Source organism: Hippopotamus amphibius, chromosome 3 (genome assembly GCF_030028045.1).
Source record: "Hippopotamus amphibius kiboko isolate mHipAmp2 chromosome 3, mHipAmp2.hap2, whole genome shotgun sequence".
NCBI classification, from domain to species: domain Eukaryota; kingdom Metazoa; phylum Chordata; class Mammalia; order Artiodactyla; family Hippopotamidae; genus Hippopotamus; species Hippopotamus amphibius.
In genome coordinates, this window is record NC_080188.1 from 106101757 (window position 1) to 106121128 (window position 19372).

The window sequence follows — 19372 nt, forward strand, 5'->3', positions numbered from 1 at the left end:
GTGCACTGTACTTTAAAACGTCACAAAGTCACTAAGAATGAGTCCTAGAAAAACATCTAAATTTGATATTAAACTCTGGTTTAAAAAAGTTCATTCTTTCACAAAAAATAATCCATCAGAAAACATTCCTATCAGGAATTAGGTCTGCTGAGAGATAGCTATATTTTCTCATTACTGATAATGAAATAATTGATGCTGTGTTTTGTTATTCAGTTGTGTGATAGGAATATTAAAACCTAGTTGGAATTATATTAATGAAAATAAATTAAAAGTAAAAATAATAAAAATATTAACTATAGCAAGAAATTTGACAATTCTTCTTGGAATAACCTTTTCCATGAATTCTCCTTTCCCATGTTATTTTTTTAAAAAATAATTGCATTTATTCAATTTCTTAAAAAATAATTGCATTTATTCTCATCTGTCCAAATATTTTTTGAGACATCATGCAAGTATAATTTAAAAATTAGCTGGAAAAAGCAATTTCGGGTGATCTTTGTGATTTCTTGGTGTTTTAATATTTATCATAGTCAGTTTATTTCAATTGAAAGGAATCATAAAGTACTCAGCAGCAGAGGTATTTATCAAATCTCAAATATTGGTTTTGCATTTGAGCGTTACTTCCTGCGATCAAGAGAATGCTTTTGGTAAACTTCAGCTTTAAAATGTTGTATAAATCAACCAAGAGTGAAGCAAATAAGTGGCCTTGTTGAGATTTTATTTCAGGCTTGTACAACTCAAACTCCAAGTTACTTTTACTACAGCAGGTAATTTCAGGGGACCATAGAATGTAATATTTGAATATTATATGCTTCCTCGGGACTAATGCATATAAATTGCTTGATAAACATTTGATTTATGAGTGGATAACAATTTCCACTATTAATTAACTATACTCCACTCATGACTGGTATGGGATACACTATTCTCACTCTTGTGTTTTGTGTTCACCTCTGTCTTTCTCACCACATTGAAGTCCTGTCTTAATTCTTCTCTGATTGTAACAGATAAGTATTTTGGAAAAAGAAAACAAAGTAAAATTAACAAATAATTTAAAAATGAATTAGAAATGAACAATCTACAACTAAGTCACTAATTTGCTTGAACTAGATTTGAGGCACATTCTGAATAAGATGTAATGATAAGTAATTTTTAAAATATCCACATGTATTGTGACACTTAAATAGACATTGGATGATAAAACCTTTTGAAATGTAGAAAGTAGAATTATTAAACAATTTCTATTCAATTTCTAATTCCCTCCTTAAATATTATAGTAGCATAAAATCTTTCCTTAATATAAAAACATTAAGGATTTTCTCCATGAATTTGGAAACTTTTCCAGTTTGCTTCAAGAATGTCATTTCACTATATGTTTCAGACTCTGATGAACAGTTTCTATTTGTGCTACATGATTTTATATTTATTTTCAGAAAAGTTTTAATGAAATTACAGTGTTCTGCAATACAGAGATGGTGATATTATCTACTACGTCTACCATAATTCTGTTTATATTTTATTTTCTCAAATGATAATTAAGCAGTAAAGCCATCAGGAACTGGATGAAATTCAAGCAACAGAAAGAAAGAGAGAGAGAGAAGGAGGAAGAGGGCAAGAAAAAGAAAAAGAGAGAGGGAGGGAGGGAAGAAAGGTGGAAACAAGGGAAGGAGGGAAGGAGGAAAGAAAGAAGGAAGGAAGTGAGGGAGGAAGGAAGGAAGGAAGGTGAGGAGGGAGGGTGGGAAGGAGGGGGGGAGAGATGGAAAAGCCACAACCTATGAATTCTTCTAAGTATTTTCATAACAAAATATTCACCTTAGAGATTAGTAAAATATGGTTTTCAGTGTTTTAAATCCATTAAATCCATGCCTAATATTGGAGATGAGATTAGTATTATACTTTAATTGTATATATATATGTGTGTGTGTATATATAAATATATATCCCTTCATTGTAGGTAGAGAAGAGCAAAGAAATGTCACGTCCCCACTCTAAAATTAATTTTACTCACTGTCTGCTTTTCCAGAAGTCCTTCAAAGTGAACAGCAAGCACTTTTGTGTTTTCTGTTTCTCCTTTTAATTGAGGTTTTTTTTTTTTTTTTTTTTTTTTTTTTTCTTCAGTTGGTTTCTTTTCTCAGGGACACAGGACAATTTCTGTTTTACTTAGCTAATGACCTCAGGGCTCTAACGCTCCTTGGATGAGGACAAAGACAGTTAGTTATATTTGTAGTCTGATTTTGGAGTATTTTTTTAATCAGAATAGTATAATGTCAATGAATTATTTTAAATAAACTAAAAGATTAGATTCCATTTTGAGATAGTGTTTCCTTAGAAATAATGATTTATTTCATTGATGGTTGTGTGCAAACATTTTTAAAACAGCCAATTACTGCCTTCTTCAGTAAGTTTTCCTACATTTAGAATTTTTTTCAAAACTGCCTCAAAGATTTTGATAACTTTTGTTAATGTATAACTAACACATTTCAAATTTTAATAATTTATATCACTAATTTTCTAATAAAAGAATGTAGATGTTGCCTGAAATATAGTCTAACTTATCAAGTTTCATATATTATTCCCTTCATAACCTGTAAATATTTGGACATTTTGAACTTTATTATTCAAGATGTACTTAGCTAAGAAAACAAATCTAAAAGGTAAGTAACACATTTGATGAAAAAGTTTATGCTTACCTTCATGGAAGGGAGTGAAATTATTTTTCTCTGATATGGAGTGTTTTAAATATTGTTTTATTGAAATTCAGTTTTAAATTATCTGAACATCACAAGTTGCAAATACCTTCCTAAACCTTTTTTTCCTTCAAAGCAAATAATGCTCTTTAAGTAAAAATGTGTTTCTTTCTGCTTTGGGAATTAGTCCTCTCCCATATCACTTTTTAATTGAACCAACTCATTATACTTGCCATTCAAATATTTTGGAAAGCAACCAAAAATGTCCCTGGCCATAACATAACTTTTCAGTGATGTCTTACTCTACCATTCTCTCAGGCACTTTATCTTTTTTGTGGTTCTTTTTTCCTTTTAGCTGTCTCCTTAAAATAATCTAATGTCTTTAGTTAGATATTCTATAGTGCTTTTAATAAGTGCTTTTATCAGACTACGATTTTCAGGTATTCTCTTGACATTTACAGCTTAGATACTCTGCTGAGTTTATAATGGTTCCTAATGTGTTACTTATAAATAAAGTCCTCTTGTGGAGAAATTAGAGATGGATCATAAATGGAAGAATTTATAAAATCAGAGGTATTTGTAAGAGGAAATAACCCTACCAAGATTTCTGGGAGTTTTGAATTATAAATGAAGCATGGTAGATGGCTAAATACACAATTAAAGAATTGATGTTAATAAGGAAAAAGACCAGAAGTGTGTTTTCTTCTTTTTTAAAATCACATAAAACTTCAGATATTTACAAGAGTAGACAGGAATATATGGTTAAATCCCTTAAAATAGTAAAGCAACCTTGTTTCACTAATATTCAATGTCATCACCACTTCTCTTCCTCACTGGATCAATTTTGAGTTAATTTTTAAATAAGGTTTGAGGTTTATATAGAGGTTCAGGACTTTTGTTTTTGTTTGTTTTTGACTTTGCATGTCCAATGTTTGAACACCATTTTTTGAGACAATATTTTTTTTCTGTTGAATGATTTTGAACTTTTGTCAAAAATCAGTTAGTTGTATTTGTGTTCAGCAATTTTTAAACTGTCTTAGATTCCATCGGTCTAGTGCCTATCCATCCAGCAACACTATAGGTACTCATCACTCTAGCATATCTATATATCATCTCTATCTCTATCTATCTATCTATCATCTATCTATCTATCTATCTATCTATCTATCTATCATCTATCTATCTATCATCTATCTATCATCTATCTATCATCTATATCCTGTTGTTAAATTCAATGAAAAACTACAGCAAGCCAATTGAGGCAGAAGTACTAATGGCCCAGACCCTTCAGGAATGAAGTTTTGCATCATCCCACTAAAGAAATAACCATGACCAGCTAAGGTGCTTTCTGGGGGGAAAGGGACTATGGATTAGGTGTTAGAAGAAGATAGTTATAAATACTAGTTATAATCAATGAGTTGTTGCAGAAACAAGGACTGTGCTCTGTAATTGTTGTGAGTATTTCCTCTTCCCTGTATTATGAATATATCAAAATATCAAGAAGCAGAGTGAACATTACCCAACGAGTTTGTATTTTCTTTCTTCTAGCAAAAGAGTGAGCATGTTTTCTGTTGCATGTAGAATACTTGTATCATGTTAAGTAAGTTTATGTCTTTGTAATTGTCTCTATTTGGAGATTAAGTCTGGCTAAAGAGACTTGTATGGTTGTCAAGGTGACAAAGGATGGACTCTGACAGGTAGTTTTATGTCAACATGTCCAGGTTACAGTGCCCAGGTAGTCAATCCTAGTCAATCAAATAATAATCTAGGCATTGTTCTAAGGTATTTGGTAGATGTGGTTATCATCTAAAATCAATCAATTTTAGGTAAAGGAGAACATCCTAGGCCTCATGCAATCAATTGGAAGCTCTAACAAGCAAAACAGGTTTTTCTGAGGAAGAAATTCTGCCTCAAAAATAGCTTCTTCCTGAGAGTTTCAGGAATTGTCTGCCCTACAGATTTAAAATGTTTTAGTCCCTGCAATCATGTAGTCAGTTTCTGGAAATAAATCTGTGTGTGTGTGTGTGTGTGTGTGTGTGTATTCATGTGTCTGAGAGTCAGTGTTAATCTCTGCTTCTGCAGCTGGACATTCAGTGGTGGCTATACTCAGGTCAGGCTTGGTGAGGGACAGTCCTTCATTCTGAGTCCCTGCAGAACTCTGATGCTCTCCCAAGGCCACTCTGTTCACGAATCCATTGTACACTGACAGATGTAACCAGGAAAAGGTTCACTGGTAGCCACAAAATGGGTTATCTTCACTACTTGAAAATTTAAATTCCCTTCTGCCTAAGGTCACCCTTTGTAAAGCATCCAGTGGAATACATATACCTTCAAATGTTTTGCAGTTTCAAAGAAGTTTATCCACATCATCATCCTTAGATCTCCTTGCCCCCAATTTTCAATTATGTTCTTTCCAAGTCTTTGACCATTCAATTGAGCCATTGGGCTCCCTATACAATCACTACACAATCTCACATCTGGCTATGTCTCCTTTTAAGAAAAATGAACAACCAGATGGACTGCTCAAGGTGTTTCCCCTAGGAAGATTTCCTTTCACAACTGTTCTACAAGTATGTCCCAGAAAAGGGCTGCAGTGCTATAGTTGTCTGTTTTGGGTTGATGCCTGCATATCCCACAGAGCTATCTACACACCAGGCCCAAATTTTCTCCTCATCAATCAGCTGGTTACAGGGAACTCCCCACGATATCACAGATGTGGTCTGAGAGAGAGAATGTAATGTAGCAGGAATAGCGACCATGGACTTTCAAGCAACATCCTCATGTAACTTACTTGCACCTTCAGGGTCTTGTTTGAGTCCTATCTCATATACAGGACTAGCATTTGATGCCTGGAGATTTGTACTTCAGAAAATTTTTAAAATATGAATTCAATTTCTTCAGTAGTTAGAAGGACTATACATTGTTACCTACTTCATCTTGGATAAGAATGATAGTTTGTGAGTTTTGAGGAATTAGTTAATTTTATCTTATTGGCAAATGCATGGAAACAGAGTTATTAGAATTTTCTTTATTATCCCTTTAAAAATATCTATGGGTTCTGATGTGCCAACTCTTTCATTCTTCATGTTTACTGCATGTGACATCTCTTGTTAATCTTTCTAAAATTTTATATACTTTATAGAAATTTACAAAGAACTAGCTTTTGGATTCACTGGCTTTCTATGTTTTATTTGCTTTTTTGCTTTTTCAATTTCAGTGATTCCTACTCTTTATTTTCTTCCTTCTGCTTAATCTGGATTTATTTCATTATTACTTTTTGAGTTTGTTGTGGTGAAAATTTAGGATTATTAGTATAGAAAATACCAAGTGATAGGCAGGAAATGTCTAGAAAAAAACATAAATTTATCAAGGTGGCAGAACACAAGGTCATCACACAAAAATCAATTATATAACTAGCAATGAACACATGGAAACAGACATTTTAAAAGAATATTATATTTATCTCCAATAAAAATAAAATTCTTAAGAATATATCCAACAACACATGCCTTTTATTTGTATGCTAAAGACTACCCACAATGATGAAAGAATTTTAAAAAGACCTAAATAAATGGACATGAGTACTTTGTTCATGGATCTAAAGACTCGACACAGTAAAAACATCAATACTCAACAAATTGACATGTATATTTAATTCAATTCCAAATAAACTCCTAACAGGATTATTTACAGATACAGGAAATCTGATTCTAAAATGTTCATGTAATGACAACGTAACTGAAATAGCCAAACAATTTTTTTTCCAAATTTATATATTTGATTGATTGATTGATTGATTGTATTGGGTCTTCATTGCTGCACACGGGCTTTCTCTAGTTGCAGCAAGCAGGGGCTACTCTTCATTGTGGTGCATAGGCTCCTCATTGCAGTTGGCTTCTCTTGTTTCAGAGCATAGGCTCTAGGTGCCTAGGCATACAGGCTTCAGTAGTTGCAGCACACAGGCTCAATAGCTGTGGCTCATGGGCTCTAGAGCACAAGCTCAATAATTGTGGCACATGGGCTTCATTGCTATGTGGCATGTGGGATCTTCCTGGAGCAGGGATTGAACCATGTCCCCTGCATTGGCAAGCAGATTCTTAACCACTGGGCCACGTAGGAAGTCCCATCAAGCAATTTTTAAAGTAATTTTGGGGGAATCTCACTATTAAATATCCAGATAGTATACAACTACAGCACCAAAGAAAATGTGGCTTTGGTAAAATGTTGAAAAATGTATTAATGGAACAAAATGGAAAGTTCTAATAATAGACTCACACAGGTGAGCAAATGAACTTATTAATAGCTTTATGGAAGTACAATGTACACAGCATAAAATTTACTTGTTTTAACTGTAAAATTTAATAACTCATGTAAATAACATTTGTTGTGCAATAAATGTTGTGCAACTTCATTAAAATACAATTTAAAAAATTTCTACCACCCCCAAAAGAATTCTAGATTTGTGCACAATCAATTCCCTTTTCCATCCTCAGCACTGGGTATTTCATATAAAGTGAATTACGCAGTATTTAGTTTTTTGCATAGGACTTCTTTCAGCTGTATAACATTTTTGAGGTTTTTTCATGTTGCAGTATGTATTTGTAGTTCATTAATTTTTATTGGTGAATGGTATTCTATTGTATGGGTTTGTAAGTAATGTATTTATCCACTTGAGGGACATTTGGATCATTTCCAAATCTTTGCTATTATTAACAATATGTCTACAAACATTCATTTAGAAATTTTAAGTGGACATTTGTCCTCATACCCATCAGCAATGTATAAGCGTTCCAATCTCCCCATCTTCCCAATTCTTGGCTGCCCTTTTATTGTGGCCATTCTAGTGGATGTGAAGATGCATCACATAGTAGTTTTAATAGATTTTCCATAATAAGTTGTTATTTTGATATTTTGTGTATGCTTGTGGCATTTTTGGTGTAATATCTATGCAAATCTCCTGCACATTTTTAATGGGGTTGTCTTTTACGATAGAGTTTAAAGGGTTATTTACACATATGCTGTGTACAAGTCCTTTACCAAATATAATGATATGCAAATATTTTCTCTGTCTGTGACCTGTCTTTCATTTTCTTAATGGTTTCAATTACAATGCAAGTGTTTTAATTTTCAAGTCAAACTCATCAATATTACCTAATTTATGGATTGTGCTTTTGGTGTCATATCTAAACTTCTTTGCTTAAGCCATGACCATAAAACTTCTTTCAATGTTTTCTTTTAAAAGTTTTATAATTCTAGCTCTTACATTCAGGTCTATGATGAATTTTGTGTTACCTTTTATATATTTCCTGAGATAAGGTTTAAAATAACATTTTGTGTATATATTACCTTTTATCAAATCACTGCTGGTTGAAAGGCTATCTTTTGCTCTGTTAAATTTCCTTGGTAAATTTGTTAAAGATAAATTGACATTAATGCCCAGGGGCTTTATCTGGACTTTCAATTTGGTTTCATTAACCTATATTTTCTCATTTTGCTTACACTGTACTTTCTTCATTATGGTATTTTTGTTGTAAATTTGAATTTACAGTCATTAAGGAAGTCTGAGCAATGGATTTTTGACAAAGGTGCAAATGCCTTTCAGTGGAGAAAGGGTGTTCTTTTTAACAAATGACATTGGAACAACTAAACATCCATGTAAAATATCTAAACCTAAAATTCATCCCTTACACAAAAATTAACTCAAATGGGTCATAAAAATAAATGTGGAATTTTAAATTATAGAATTATTAAAAGAAAACTTAGAAGAACATATTTGTGACCTTAGATAAGGCCAGGGCTTTTAGATATGTCACCAAAAGGTCACTCTATTAAAGACAATATTTATAATTTGTACTTCATCAAAATTAAATATTTTATTCTGTGACTGATATTTTTAATCTCCAAGTAAAATACAAGTCAAAAAATAAAAGCCAAAAGGAGCGATATTTGCAAATCACATAGTCAAAAAAAGATGTGTATAGACTATGTTAAGAACTCCCAAAAATCAACAGTGAGAAAAGAAACAACTTAATTAGCAAATGTACAAAAGACATGAATAGATATTTTACTTAAAAGAATATACAGAAGTCAAATAATCACATAAAGATTAGCCATTATTAAAATGTGAATTAATACCAAAATGATATTATGCTACACATGTATTTTGATTGTTAGAATTAAATTAAATACACCAAAAATGTTATAACTAAAATTATTGAACAAATATATAACCCTTGAATAGTGATAGCTTTGAATGCATGGGCAGAATATTTCTAAAATACATTTTTCCTACTCTTTTTTTCATTATTCTTTATAAGTCTATTCTTGCTTCCTATAGTTAAATCTAATATTTTCCTCCATTGTATTTTGTATGTCTGTGTGTATTTGTGTGCAGAGAGTGTTATAGTAAACATATTTTGTTATTTTATAATCACTGCACTGAGAAGAGGCACATAACCTGAGGACATCCTTGGCTGGGAACTCAATACAGTAACTACTTGGAATTTTAGGTTGTGACAACTGAGGGCAGTTCATGGTAGAAATAGGGAGTCTTAGGGGGTCACATGGCAGTACAGTTAGAACTATTTCCATTTTCCCTTCCAGCTTGGTATGATCTTGTAATTAATGTTGTTATGACAGATTATGCCTGGAAATTCTGCAAAATTCCCATTTGTACATCTAAAAAGGAATAAGCATGTTTCCACTTTCCCCCGACATCACTTTCTGTAGTCTGGGAGATGGTGAGGTCTACCTGGCTAGTGTGGATGTGGAGATGCAAGATTCAAGTTGAAAATGTCCTAAGTGTTCCAACAGCCCTAGATTTCTTACTTCTGAATTTTTATAACAGAGAATTTTTTTTAATTTGACATTATACATTTGCATATTTTTAGAACATCTTTATTTTATATTATAAGTAATATGTAATCATAAATTTCTGATTTTACAATGCATGTATTTCTTAATAATCACAAAATAGTTAATGGGGGTTGATAATTTAGAGAAGTAGTATGGATGGTATGACTTTGATTGTTGTACCAAACTTCTCCTGTGGCAAGCAGAAAAGTTTAGTTTAATTAAGAAGTGACATGGGAAATGAGCTGATCCCAAGGGTAAAGAATATTTCCTATTTAAAGAGCACTATTTGTTATGGCGATAGAATATACTGCGGATGCTGGTTAAACTCTGTTTCAAATAAATGTGAATTAACTAACTGTCGAAAAAGGTCTTATTTTCTCTCTGTCTTTAAACTCTATCAATAAAGGTAAGCATTATACTTAACCTCAATTCAAACAGGTAAGTATGAATCATTTTTGTCCAAGAGCAAATTTGGTTTTACATACATCTGTATATATTTATCATCAACAAAAGAACATTCATTTCAGAAAAATTAAAAATAAGTCATTTGTTGTAATTGCTATTTAATTTCAAACCCTGATTCAGATATTCTTACATTTCCGATTCTCATCATTATATTATCAAGTGAGAAATTACCAAGTACTTTGTAATATGATGGGCCAATATATCAAAGATTACATCCTCAGTATCATCATCATCAGTCGTCTTAAGTGCTAAGATTTATTAAGTGATTACTACATGGTAAGCATATATGTAAGTAGTTTGCATGTGTTAAATCTGGGGATATCTCACAAAAAATAAAAAAAAAATATGTAACTAAGGAGTACGATAGTGAATGGACTTTATTAAAATGGGTTTGCTTCTTACTGATACCAAGGTAATCATTTGTTGTTACAATTAAGTTTTATGGTAAATGAATTAGAAAACACTAAGGGTATACCGGCATGTTTCCATTTTTAATCTTTGGAGACTTCTAAAGAAAACAGGCTTCTGAACTGCAATCACCAATTTTAGACTTTTATTTCCTACCTTCAATTTAATTTTATAAACCTGCTCTAAATAGTATTAAGTGTATTGTGAGCTAGCTGGTATATGTGATATTATAATTTCCACATTAAAAAAATCATCATTTCAGTGAAAATACCAGAAAAATAAACATGAATTAGAGTAAAAACAAAAGTGGCTATATTTAGATTAATTATATAGTGCTTCCCTTTCTAAGTTGTATGATTAGAAGCATCTAAAGGTTTCAGAAGTCAGAGAAACCAGCAAATAAGTTGCAAGATTTGAGGAAATCTTTGTACCTGAGACTGAGTTTAGAAGATCACTATAATTTGGATAGGATTTGAATAGTTATAATATTTCTTACATTACAAATGGTTTTACACTGATAATTCCATTTAAAATTCATAAAATGTTCCATATGACAAATAAAGGTTAAAGCAAAAGAACATTTTGATAAATGTGGAACACTCTATTCTTGATATCAAGTTCCTGTTGTTCTTACTTTTTCTGGCTATTTGGCACCTTAGTTTCAGTTTGCTTTTCAAATGTACTACCCTACTTGAACAGCAAGGGATAATTTATAGAGGGATCAAAAAATGAAAACCTTACATAAAGAGTAGACACAATAAAAAGAATAAAGCAGATGGCACTTTCTGCAGGAAAAGGGTGGCTCATCTAATGTAAGTGCATGAGGCACAATAGTCTAAACAGATTGATGATTCATTCAACAGTGTTAATCAGTGCCAAGACATACACTCTACACTGAATTAAATAGGTGAGTAAAACTTGGTAAAGGTGTCAGAATAAGAAACTGAAAAAAAAAAGGCCTGGTTGTGTACACATATACACATGAAATCATATCTTATTAATGCAACTATCAGCCACTAGTTTCTGACCATTTTAAAGACTCAGTTATAGCATTTTTACATGGCTAACAATCACATTTTTATTGAGAGAATTGTATAATAATGGTGCAATTATCATACAATTATACTCTAATATGTAGTTTGGAATATTGTGAAGATGGTAAAAAGATGGTTAAAAGAAATATATTTAAAAAAGAAAACAAATATATTATTTGACTTTCTTTTTCTTAGTCACAGAAAGTCCTCAGGATGCCCAAGTTTTGCATGGACAATTGGTTCTACCCCATGTGTGTCTACATTTTTGTAGCTGAAATCTTGACTATTGTCCTAGGTCAACACCCTTAGAACATGTATGTAGTTGTATATCTTCTTTTCAGTGATTTAGTCTCTATTGGCTTTCAAATAAATTAATACGTAATGTGAAAATACATGTACAGGACTTCCCTTGTGGTGCAGTGGTTAAGAATCCACCTGCCATTGCAGGGGACACGGGTTCGATCCCTGAGCCAGGAAGATCCCACACGCCACAGAGCAATGAAGCCCATGCTTCACAACTACTGAGCCTGTGTTCTAGAGCCTGCAAGCTGCAACTGTTGAGCCCATGTGCCACAACTACTGAAGACCCTGCACCTAGAACCTGTGCTCCACAACAAGAGAGGCCATGACATCACAAAATGAGAAGCCTGAGCACCACAAAAAAGCATAGCCCCCGCTCACCACAACTAGAGAAAGCCTGTGTGCAGCAACAAAGACCCAACACAGCCAATAAATAAATAAATAAATATTTAAAAAAGAAAGAAAATACATGTACAACATACTGAAAACAATGATACAACTTATCACTTCTGCAAGAATGAATAATAAGAGTATACTTTCTAAACACACACACACTCACACCCCACAGAAGGCAGGCTTGATCTCCATCAGGAGGGAGTAGAAAGAGAGCTCTGCATTTTCAGTAGGAAGCCATGCTTATACCTGGGGGATTATTCCAAAGAAGCAATCAATTTGACTCATTTTTAATTTATTCAAGAAGTTAATGAATCACTTTTTGTGGAAGAAATGTACTATGCATTTCATTAAAATATTTATATAAAATCAAAAGAAGCTAATAATGTAGTTATAGCAATACAAATAATACACAAAAGATGGGAAATCTCAACCTATCACATTCACATGCACGAACTAACACAAACGTATGCAAAAAGAAGAATGAATAAATTAAATGGAATTGGTAGAATGAATTGAGAGATTGGGATTGCCATATATACATCACTAAAAAGAAAAAAAAATGTGAAATTGTACACTAAAAATACACAGTTTATTGTATGATGATTATATCTCAATAAAATTCCTTAAAAAACTTAAATGGGATCAGCAGAACAACAGTAATTATTGAAGATATGAGTAATTTAGGAAGATAGAGATGAGTGTGGCTGATGTCTCTTTCATACAATAAGTGTGTGGGGGTGAACATTCTGGTTAGAATTGCCTGCTTGAACATAAGTGCTAGATGTACCTGCCTCACACCTCCTGTGTGGTCCTGGACAGGAAGACCAGCTTAGAGTTCTTTTCCTCACAACTAAAAAACCTGAATAAAAATTATGCCTGCTGATTTTATAGACCTGACATTGACATACAAAATCTTAAAAATTAAAAAACATCCCATAATATTGAGTAGTCAGCTCATCAATTTTGCTCATAAGAAAATTGCTTAAAAATGCTGAATGGCAAAGCCAAACAAACTTTGGAAATACCACAGGAAAACTATGACTTTAAAAATTTACCATATTCATCCCTAAAACTATCTGAGGTGGCTTACAATATATTTAATTACTCAACCAAATTGATTTTGAGTTGACAATAATTAAACATAGAATTGAGAGGTGAAGAGAAAAACATAAGCTGAAAGAACAAAATCACTGACACAACTGAACATAAATTGAGATTTTGCATTTTTCAATGTTCAGATAAATACCAAAATGACAACCACAAATCTTTAGAAACAAAGGAATCTAATAATGTATTCCAGAAAATAGAGATTAAAGGCATATTTTTTTTACAAATAGATTTAAGAATACTGAAAAATACACTTCACCACACTTAGGCACCTAACTCTTATAGGTTTGCTTTTTATAGGGAATTGGAAAAAATGGAAAGCATGCCATCCTGTTTATACATAAGATAACAGAAGCCAAAGAAAGTGAAATAATGGTACCTCTAATGAAATCATTCCCAGAGAAGGAATATGAAGAGATGGAGGCTGAGTACAACATTTCCACAGTCATGCATTTTGTACTCCTGGGATTTTCTGACCTTCCAAACCTCCAAGGGTTATTATTTGGCATGTTCTCCATCATTTATGCCACTATCTTAACTGGAAATAGCCTCATAATAATAATAACTAGGCTTGACCCTGCACTACAGAAACCTATGTATTTTTTCCTGGCAAATTTTTCCTCACTGGAAATCTGTTACGTGTCTGTCACTCTCCCTAGGATTCTGGTGAATCTTAGGACTCAGGATAGAAGGATTTCTGTGCTGAACTGTGCCACCCAAATGAGCTTCTTCCTTATCCTGGGAACCACTGAATCTTTCCTTCTGGCTGTGATGGCCTATGACCGCTATGTGGCCATTTGTAACCCTCTGCACTATTCCCTAGTCATGAACCAAAAGACCTGTATCCAGCTGGCTGTTGGCTCCTGGATCAGTGGAATCCCAGTGCAGATAGGGCAAACCTGTCAGATTTTCTCTCTGCATTTCTGTAACTCTAACCAAATTAACCACTTCTTCTGTGACATACCCCCTATTCTGAAGCTGGCCTGTGGAGACACTTTTGTACATGAGCTGTCAGTCTATGTGGTAGCTCTGTTATTTGCTGCTGTCCCTTTTATGTTGGTACTTGCGTCTTACAGCAAAATCATTTGCACTATTCTGAGGTTGCCAACAGCAAGAGGAAGAACCAAAGCCTTTTCCACATGTTCTTCCCACCTGCTGGTTGTGCTTTTATTCTTTGGATCTGCTGCCATCACCTACTCAAGATCAAAGTCCAGTCATTCTGCAGGAACTGACAAAATGCTGTCTCTGTTCTACACCATAGTGACTCCGATGTTTAATCCCATGATATACAGCCTTCGGAACAAGGATGTGATTGCAGCACTGAGAAAATTGTTACCTAAAAAATAGTGTGGTGATCTTAATTATAATTGTTTTAACTGAGAATATTTTAAATCTCTACCTTACCCCTTTAAGAAGTTAACCACCTTTATTCTAAGATGTGCTTTTAAACATTGGGGTGGCCAAAAAGTTTGTCTGGTTAGTGAATACATTATTCAATAAAATTCTTGGTGAAAATGAAAAACATGTCTTTTATTTTTACTTAAAACCAAATGACCTTTTTGGACAACCCAATACTAACCCAGTTTACTGTAGTTATCAATACCTAAGGTTAATATTACCTGAGGAGTAATCCTGCCTCATGAAGTACATAGTAATGTGCATCACATATTAAAAGCTCAAAACTGAATTTAATCAGTTAAGTTTTTTGGCTTAAAGATACTGGGAATATACACAATTATTTATCTAAACAATTATCTCCAACTCTACACTTGTATTTGTTGGCATTCCTTGATTCCATAGCACAAAAAATGTTCAACAGCAGTTGAATAATGGATGTTTGAAGGAGGGATTGAATGAGTGAATGGGCAAATGAATTCTATTATTGCTTACCTCAGACTCCTAGCAAAAACTCTAGAGATTTCAGAGAACCAACAACATTGGGTGCATATTTATTTATTTATTTATTTATTTATTTTTGGGCACACGGGCTTAGTTGCTCCGTGGCATGTGGGATCTTCCTGGAGCTGGGATCAAACCTGTGACCTCTGCATTGGCAGGCAGACTCTCAACCACTGCGCCACCTAGGAAGCCCCAAGGGTGCATATTTATTTACCCACTGTACATTCATGTGGGATTATTCTAATCACAAAACCAAAAAAGGAAAGCATTCATACACTTGGTCCTCTTTCTAAGTGCATGATAAAACAGGACCTTCCTATTCGTGTTACTAGGTTTACTTTGCACATATTTATATGTTCTACTTAGCAAATTTGGACCCAAAATAATTTGCTTTGAATTATTTCATCTGTTTCATAATTGCACTCTATACAGCTAATTCTATGCCAGTACATGTTTTTAAAAGAAAATATTTATGAATTTAAAAGTGAAGAAAAGTTTCAGAAGTTATATTCAAAATTACCCAAGATCCACACAATTGCACTACATTAGTGTGTCCCGTGTAGCCTTTCTCTCTTTAGCCTTTTTTTAGTGTCGAGAATTTTAAACCATCGAACTTATATTATCAAGGAAAGTGAGCATTTGTCAGTAGAATCATTAATGCCCATCATCCTAATTCCATTCTCAAATCAGCAACTCACATTAAGAGATAATTTGGTGCACCTGCCCCTGGGACTTATGCTGCCATTCTTTTGACAATTATGCCATTCTATAGTTTTAGTTATTCTTGTACACATGTGTATAAGACAATTCTAGCTCTTGTTCTATAGGGAGTTATATTTTACCTCATCAACATATTTGTATCCTCTACCATCTAACATTTATTTGTCTATGTATTTTATTAACAGAAGTATATGTATATATCCTTTCTCATTTAACCTTCTATATGTTATAAGAATTTCATACCTGGTCCATAATGGAGACCAAGGTGGTGATGATACACTGATGATAAAGATGATTATTTTGATGGAGATAACAGTGGTGGTAGCCTTTGTTTCTGAAATTTAGTAAAGCAGGGATCACCATGTCAAGGGAACAGTGCTGTCCCAAGAGTTCAAATGATTGGTTTTTAGTCTTTTCTTTATCAAATTTTAAGTAAGTAATTTAGCTATTTATTTCATTTCTTTCTTTAAAGAACAAAATTAAAGTGAGTACATTTTAAATATTTTTGGCTTCATGTAGTAATTAATAAACCAGGTGGCATTCAATATAGCAGATAGAAAGGAACTCTGTAGAGCTATACAGGGCAAGAGATTTTTATATGCAAAAGGGAGAAGAAACAAGGAGGGTAAAAATCGAATTGGTTATTGCAGTTACATTCCTCATAGGGGATAACAGATGTTTATCAGGCAGTTTACCTAACTAATGCCAATCAGGCAATCCCTCATTGACTGCTTTAAGATTCCATTTCTAAGAAAACTAAATTAAGTTCAGTTTGGAGATATGAGGTTTAGCATAATCAACTCCATTTTGGCCCTGTCTTGTATTTAACAATTCACCATTAGGAAGGTGGCAAGAACTTACTCTTTCTTATGAACTCTCAGAATTATTATAAGGCTCAAATATCCACCTAGCATGGAAAAGCATTTGGAAAAGTTTAAAGCAACAATAATTGCTGTGTTGGCTCTATTTAGCTATAATTCTTAGTGGAGTCACTAGTTCTCATTTATTTTATATTCAAATTTATGGAGAAAATGAGAATAGTGCTAATTTTATTGAAATACAGTTGATTTGCAATATAATGTTAGTTTCAGGCGTACAGCATAGAGATTCAGTACTTTCACAAATTATACTCCATTAGAAGTTGTTTAAAAAAAGGTTATAACTCACTCTAATACCCTTGTTGTTTACCTGTTTTGTACATAGTATTCTGTATTTATTTATCTCATTCCCCCAAGTTGCCCCTAATGTTATTTTTGAGACAAGGGACATCCCATAAGATCAATTACCTAGGGAAGAAAATCTACTTGTTTACACATTGGAACTGTGCTCCTTGTATTAATGAATTATGTTTAGTTTTTCACAATTTTGCTAGTCAAATCTTTGCTCATCTAAATGGCACCAATGAAATGAAGCTAAACCTTCATTAATATTCAAATAAAATATTAATTAACATTATATCACTATGAACTCTGGATCAATTAACAAGTTTAGGATTATGACTTTATACTTTTACAACATTCCTTGAGGCCTTTGTATTTCCTCCTTTTATTTCTCTACCCCTCGTCTTCCCACTCTCTTCATTCACAATGAAGCAGCCTCTGGAAATTACTTTCTGGACAATTAATCATTTATTTTCTATCCAGTACCAGCCAACAGAACTGAGACTGACTGGAAGTAAATTTTTGGAATGTTTTATATTAATAGTCATCTAACTTTATAATTTTTTGACTAGCTCATGATTACCATGTGGAGATCCCTTAATTTCTTGAAGACCAATAAGGTATTCATATATATCTTGCTTTTTCTGATTTTTAAGTTACACCAGTTTTCTGGATGGTAGCATTTACTGACCTCTGGCCACAAGATACATGTAGGATCCAATATATGACTTGGTTAGCCATTTAGTGAAGATTTAGATTTTCTGTAATGTTAAAATAGTGGCTTCAATATATACATCACCTAAAATACATATCTAATGAGAAAATAAAGGTGTACACTTCTGTCTGGATTCATGTTGGATGAGTGTTGTTACATTGTGAAGACTGCTTCTTCACATGGGATGTCTGCATGTTTATTCCCTAGCAATAGCAACACTTTTGGCATAGCATCCCTCTAAAGAAGATGCTTGTGAAAATGAGACATAAATGTCTATAGCACATAGTAACAATGACATTTGTAAATGCCTATTTCTGCAAGAAAAATTATGACATATGAGACATATGTGTCCTTAGAGGATATATAACATATTTTAACATGGTATTGTTAAGCTGCAGAATTGTAGGTGGCTCGTGTTCTCTGAATTATAATTTCTAACACCTTCTATCTGCTGCTTGTCTGGATATATCACTCCCTTTCATGGGTGTAGTAACTTTTAGTAATAATAACTAAAATTGTAGTAAATGTATTGACATCTCTTTTTAGACTCCTTACTCTCTGTTTGCTTGGAAGAGGACCAGATTAAATGGAGTTGCCAAGGAAGACTCGTTCTTAAGTGAGAATTAAAAAGTATTGTTTAGACTAAAGAGTGAAAATTGCCACTTCAAAATTATATATATTACTCAAATAATGTTGTATGTATATATAAATTATATAAATACTGCATATCAGCATATAAAATACAATGCTATAACATGTATCATTATATGTATTTTTTTGCCATTTTGACAATGTTGAATTTGTATTAGTGATAAGGCCCATTCTACAACCATATCTCTCACATATTAAGTCCACTGAAACCATTGTCCTGTTCACTTTGAATGGCTCCTTTTTTTACCCTTGTATAAAGAAGTAATTGAATATTTCTCAGGATGTCTTGTTTGTCATAAATTATTACTTGCCTTTACCCACTAAGAATAGTGGGTCCCATTTAATGTTTCACTAAAGGCCTATTAGGTCTTCAACTCGTATGCCTGTCCGAGTTACCAGGAGTCCTGAGTGTGTGAAGAAGATGGTGTTCTTATGTTCTTAAAGACCAATGGATTAGATAAGAGAAGGTGAGCCTCTTCAAATTCCTAAGCCTATGAAACAAATAAACAAGCAAACAAACTATATGAAACTTTATATGAGTTTTCCATCTGAACCACAAATACTATGAATGAACTGTTTGCCTATTCCTCCTCCTACCCTCCTACCCTCAAGTCCTGTCTGAGAATATTGGTTTGTACCTGATGCATTTTTTCCTGGGTCCTCTGTCTTACATTTCTGCAAAGTCTTCATTCAAACACTTTTCAATGAATTTACAATAATGGTGATAACAATCAAGGCAGCAGTCAGTAACAACACCTAAAACAACCAACCAGCATATAAATCCATGTGAGATTGTTTTCATATTTAAAAGGAAAAATTCTCTCTACTGCAGATTCACAATGTCTTTCTGTGCAATTCCAAGAAACAGGTGTCATCTGAAGCCTGGCAAGATGGTAATCAGTAATCAGTAATCATGAGGTTGACTAACCCTCAGTAGAGAGAGGTGACTCTCAGATGTTACAGTTCAAGTGAGTT

General features: G+C 33.2%; 1 protein-coding gene across 1 annotated transcript; it reads left to right on the forward strand.

The window, feature by feature from the left end:
- The first annotated feature begins 13645 nt into the window (after positions 1–13645).
- LOC130849863 (olfactory receptor 10AG1-like) lies at positions 13646–14599 on the forward strand. The gene has a single exon (XM_057729084.1). It carries the CDS (start codon positions 13670–13672, stop codon positions 14597–14599), a length of 930 nt encoding a protein of 309 aa, XP_057585067.1. The 5' UTR covers positions 13646–13669.
- Positions 14600–19372: the final 4773 nt, after the last annotated feature.

What these genes read in the sequence shown, in the direction of transcription:
- LOC130849863 (XM_057729084.1), top strand. Translation starts at nt 13,670, where the DNA reads ATGGAGGCTGAGTACAACATTTCCACAGTCATGCATTTTGTACTCCTG.